This window comes from Cebus imitator, unplaced genomic scaffold (genome assembly GCF_001604975.1).
Source record: "Cebus imitator isolate Cc_AM_T3 unplaced genomic scaffold, Cebus_imitator-1.0 Scaffold335, whole genome shotgun sequence".
NCBI lineage: Eukaryota > Metazoa > Chordata > Mammalia > Primates > Cebidae > Cebus > Cebus imitator.
This window is the reverse complement of record NW_016107650.1, coordinates 786,599-792,598: the sequence shown is the minus strand read 5'-3', so window position 1 is coordinate 792,598 and position 6,000 is coordinate 786,599. Positions and strand designations below refer to the sequence as shown.

Sequence of the window (6,000 nt, the reverse complement as noted above, 5' to 3'; positions counted from 1 at the left end):
TTTACTTTTTTCAAAACAACAAGACTAGTAAATCATATAATTGGTGTTCACTCCAGCTTGGAACTAATAAAAAACACTACACTAACAATTTATATGGTACAACTTCAGACTTGTCCATTTCTAAAACTTTCATAGAGGCAAAGTGTTAATCTCATTCAATATTTAGTATTGGCTTGGTGCCTGGCATTTTGCTAGGAGATAAGGGAAATACGAAATAAAGTATGACATAAATACTGCCCTCCAGAAAGTGACATCCAAGCATACAGGAGTTAATTTAATAACTGTGCAAGGTATTATTGGCACTTTGGTGTCCAAGTGCATGCTATTATCATTAAGTGCTAGACAATTAGAAAAGAACAAGATCACAAAGGGCTAAAGCAGCCAGGGAAGACACTGGCAGACAGACAGGAAAACAGCAAGAGTAAACAAGTTTTCCGGCTCCCAGATACCCTAAGAAGCACTTTTCAAAAGGAGCTCCCTTAAACTTCATAACAACTCATTGGGAGAGGTACTATTATCTCCATTTTGCAGGCACTGAAACTGAGATTTAGTGATATTAACCAATTCATCCAGGACCGCACAGCCGAGGAGGCTGCTGCACATATGCCGGAGATTGCAGGTGAGCTAATTCCTCTAAGAGAGGGAGGTTTGGGGAGGAAGACAGACCCGGCAGGAGTGCTGGGGAAGAGAGAACAGCGTGTGAGGCTGGGGAACAGGAATGAGGAGACTTCCACCTCCTCTCCTGAGAAGAAGAGATAAAGCTTGACGTTTTAAGTCAGGCTCTGAACAGGCCACATAGTTTGTACCCCGGTATTTTCTTACTAGTCACACAAACTAAAAGTTTCAAGATAGTAAAAGTTTAGGTGCCCTGTAAAATATGGACACTTTGGTCTGAATTCTTCTCTATGAGCTCTTTGAAAGGAAGTGTTTGAAACTGTTATACTATCTGGAGGTATGTTAATTTTCTTGTTTTAAATCAAGATATGAAAAAGTAAAATTAAAGATAAGACATCCATTCTCTTTCATGCTCTACAAAATCCAAGTTAGGTTATACACATTTGTCCCCTGCAACAAATGCTGTACGTTTCCTTTTCATGAAGGCAAAGCGAGTCTATGGTTTTAAATAAAATACTGAGCCATCCAGCACCAAGAATAGAACAACAAAACCAAAATCATTAAAAACATACTGAAAAAGCTTTCTCGTTTTTTGTATAATGTATTTTTGTATGATGTATTTTTCTGCTTCATTCACACCCGTGGAATCACACTACCACACTTTATCCAAGAAAAACACAAGGCGGTTGAGGCTATTATCTATTCCAGTACATAATCCAAGGGTGTTCTTACCTCACAGTTGCTGAGATCCAGAGAAACCCCCTTCAAGTTATGATTACATGCCAGGCCCAATAACAGCGCCCTAAGGGGAGGAAACATGCGCATTAGATACACATTCCACACATTGCTCAAAAGAAAAAATGTAAGCGCACCGAATAAAGCCTAGACAAAGAAGAATGCCTTTTCTGAATCACAGATCAAGCACCAAGCACCCTCTTACTTTTTTAAAATGCCAACTGCATTTCTGCCTCACAACAACAGTAAAAAACTGACTCTGCAGCATTCTTCTGCCTGACAGGCAGCTTCAGCCCATCATAAATGTAAAATCTGGCAGCATTGCCATTCCTGTGCAAATAAACCAACAGCACACCTAATTGCATATTGGAATTAAATTGTGCTCATCACCGATAAACTCCCACCTGCATCTGCTTGAGAACAGCTTTAATAATATTTAGAATATTATTAAGCAATTGTTATTAGAGTTGCAAAGTAAAGCTAGTTTTCCCTAAGGAATATGTAATTGAGGAAGTCAGACTCCAAAGCATCCCAGGATGTGAAATTATATCTAAATGAGCTTATTAAACAACCTACAGTAGCAGGTGGACAAGGGGATAAAACAAGGCACATGTCTTGGGTCCAGAACCCTGCCAACTACCCAACTACCTGCTGAGCCAGGACAAATCATATCACTGCTCTGAAAAGAAATTTTCTCATCTCCAAACTGAGGAGATTAGACTAATTACTTGGATCCACTTTACAAGTCGGTCCTATAAAATCCAACACCAACAAGCAAGCTTGAAACAGAAAATTTACACATGCACACACAACCACTAAACTACACTAAGTGGACAGAAGACCCTAAATCAGACTTTGTGAAAAACACAGAGATGAGCATAAGATGGTTCCTGCCCTCAAGCAAGGAAAGCAGATATGTGTGGCAATGACTCTAACACAAGGCTGCCAGGGTAAGTGCTAGAAAAGTGAGACCCAGGCATTCACTAACTGGGGGTGACGACCTGTTTTCCAGGTTCCCAGGGAAACGACCTCCACTAAGCATACTCCAAAAATACTCTAGGGTAAGAGTGAGGTGGGAAGGTAGGCAATTATTTTATGCCCAAGTCCCTGAGATCGTCTCTGCCAGTGATTCTCTGGCTTTATCTCCCGAGAGAACTCCAGCAGTGGACTGGAACACAGGGGGGCTTGGCTGCCTCCCCTCACTCCCTGACCCCCTCAGGAGGATGAAGGTGAGTGCCTTCCTTTTCACTTTTTAAATTCAGTTCACTAGTTCACCTTATGCTAAAACACTGTCCTAAGAGAAAGGCTGGGTATATCTCACCTATGTACTTGTTACCTATTACAATTACTTATTAAATTGCTTCTCTTTTCCTAAAAATTAGGTATGTCCCCTTTCTTTCATGGGGGCAGTCCTGAGTCACTGAGAGGTCTGGGGACTGAAAACCAAAAGGCCAGTCCTCACATCCCAGCTCAGTGACTAATGGCTGAATGACCTTAAGCACATCACTTTTCGTAAGTCTCAAGTTCTCATCAGTAAAATGAGACTTAGGATATTACCAAAGAGGTCCCTTTTATTTCCAATATATGCTGAGATTCTAGGACTTAGACACATATTTCAACATTGCATTTTTATGATGCTTAGAGATCAAAGGAAAATACTTCTTACTTTTCTCATGTGTGAATTAAGGCCAAGAAAACAAATGATATGCTTTAAGACATTTAACTCTAGAAGGCCAATGATTAGGGGGCAACAACTTATGAGACTAGTAAAAATAGATAACACATGGAAACTGCCTCTAGTAAAATTTAGAAAAACAAACACAATAAAGCATAGTGGGCACTGGGGAAACATTCTATAGCAAAACATGTTGTTTATTTTAACCTCGTGATGGCAAGGCTGCCTTAACAATCATCGTCTAGATCCTCAATCACTACTGCAAAATTGCTTAAGAGAACAATTTGTATTTAATTCTTACAGCTCTAGATCAGTGGCACTAGTTATCATTTCAGGATAGCACATTCAACAGGTTTATGAAAAATAGCCAGAAGGATGGGGTCATGGAGAAGGGGTCCCACACGGCAGGGAGAAAGGGGATGTCCAGGAAGAAAGGCTTGGGGGAGGGGAAACGAAAGACCAAGAATGAGCAGTGAGGAGGAACTCCTGCTGCACTCTGAGTGATGCTGGAGCAAGGAGCATCCCTGGGACACACGTGAACCAGGCTATTCTGGCGATTTTAGAAAACACCAAAGAACAGCATCGCCATGTTCTCGAAACCCCCTTGAAATACATTAACATGGACCAAAAAAAGGCCTCAAAAGAAAATTGCAATAATGAGGTAAGGAGTCATATTCTTTGCCTTGCTTCTCCCAACCCCACCCACAAAACACTCTACTTCCCTAATTTGCTTGTAAAAGAATCTCAAATAGAAGGAAAACTTATGGGAAAAAATATTGTTATGTCCAAATTTAAAGCATCCTCTCAAAAGAAATTAGATTGCTTTAGTTTATTCTCTTATAGCTACTAATCCTTCAAGAAACAAGGGTTTCTGCCCCTGTTGGTGCAGGTGAAGGCAGAATGAGGTAGGAAACCCTGCTGAGCCCATGACAGCTGGCTGGGAGCAGTGGACACTGCAAGGCACTTCCCAGAACCCGCTCTGCCTTCTTCCTCTTCACTGGAAGACCTTCCCAGAGCAGCTTCTCCCTTCTGTCTGATCCTGCTTGTTCCCCATCCCTCTCTACAGGTGGGAATCCCAAGAGAATGTCCTTATAAATAGCCTACTTGCTAAGCTCCATCTCAAAGTAGGCTTCCCAGGAAATCCAACCTCCAACAGTGATTTAAAGCAAGTTACTTAGCTTCCTTGAGCCTCAGTATCCTCAAGTGTAAAATGGGAGTAATGATACCAACTTCTCATCACTGTCATCAACATTAAAAGTGACAGGCCATATGTAAGCACCCAGGGCAGTTTCTAGTTTAGGGTAGTACTGTGCAAATTCCTTTTCATCCTCACCCTCTCACACGTAAACCTAAGAACATCAGTTTTGTGTTGTCTTATCAAATAATTATATCACATTAAATGTATACACAGAATTTTATTTACACAATCTTCAGCCATGAAGCCTTTCTCCCTGTATTAAAATTTTTACTGATTAAAACACAGAGCTGAAGAGGCTACTGATTTAATGCTATCAAGCATTCACACCAACAACATCAGGTCCAAGATTAAACAATTACAAAGTACCTTTGAAGCACAACATTTACAGTATGTATGTACAACAAAGCACAGTAAGTCCAGCCTTGTTGCAATGTGAAATATTCCATAAAATCAGTTACATTAAACAAGGAAATGTTATTCTATATTATGCAAAAGTCAACAATACTGAAAGAATTAAAAATAGAAAACTATTTTGAATGTGCTAATTTCCTGCTGATACATTACCACAACAAGGACCCTCTCTGGTTTTGCTCACTACTGTGGCATCACAGTATGACACACTGTAGATGCTCAGTAAATATTACTTAAATGAATAAGTAAATGAGTGTGATTATAATAAAACTTTAGAATACTATTCTGATAGCTTTCTTAATATCCATACAAAGAAAAAATCATGAGATGTTTATTACTTGTGGCTGTTACATTTAGAGATTCCCTAATATGTTAACTCAACTTTTTTAAGCCTGCTGTAACATAACATCAGACTTTTTTTAAGCACTTGACTGGATCTATTTTTTTAAAGGCATCCATTGTATTGGTCATTTGGTACTATATGAAATCAAGAACTTCATACCTCTCAAAACAGAAATAAAAAAGAAAAAGAAAAGGTAATTTATAAATTAAATGAACCTTAATTTTCTAGTAAGATGAATGCAGAAATTAATTTTAACACTTCATACACATTACAAGGGAAAAATTAAATGCTGATTTACAGTCAGCTGGGGAAGGAAGAAATCCATGTATACATTTCAGCATATCTGACAACTTTTGTAGTCATAACTACTTGAAAATAGAAAATACCTTTTTTTTTTTTTTTGAGACAGACTCCCACTCTTTTGCCCAGACTGGAGTGTAGTGACCAAAATCTCAGCTCACTGCAGCTTCCACTTCCCGGGTTCTCTCCTGCTTCAGCCTCTCGAGTAGCTGTGGTTATAGGCGCCCGCCACTACCCCCGGCTAATTTTTGTATTTTCAGTAGAGACAGAGGTTCATCATGTTGGCCAGGCTGGTCTTGAACTCCTGACCTCAGGAGTTCCTCCACCCGCCTCAGCCTCCCAAAGTGCTGGGATTACAAGCACGAGCCACTGTGCCTGGCCAGAAAATGCCTTCTTTAGACTCAGAGAATTTGACCCTACAGTCAAATTCACTGAACTTGTACACAAACTTTTGACTCTTTCTGGCAATAGTGAACAGAAATCTCAAGATTAATAAATTGGCCGGGCGCGGTGGCTCAAGCCTGTAATCCCAGCACTTTGGGAGGCCGAGGCGGGTGGATCATGAGGTCAAGAGATCGAGACCATCCTGGTCAACATGGTGAAACCCTGTCTCTACTAAAAATACAAAACAAAAAAAAATTAGCTGGGCATGGTGGTGCGTGCCTATAATCCCAGCCACTCAGGAGGCTGAGGCAGGAGAATTGCCTGAACCCAGGAGGCGGA

General features: G+C 40.3%; 1 protein-coding gene across 11 annotated transcripts in view; it reads right to left on the bottom strand.

Moving 5' to 3' along the window:
• CARMIL1 (capping protein regulator and myosin 1 linker 1) overlaps nucleotides 1-6,000 on the bottom strand; it is a 351,508-nt gene that overhangs the window by 123,032 nt on the left and 222,476 nt on the right. For all 11 annotated transcript variants that reach the window (XM_017505212.2, XM_037730170.1, XM_037730172.1 and 8 more), the window contains one exon: nucleotides 1,348-1,417. In XM_017505212.2, the coding sequence (XP_017360701.1) occupies nucleotides 1,348-1,417 (70 nt within the window). The remainder of the gene's footprint in view (nucleotides 1-1,347; nucleotides 1,418-6,000) is intronic.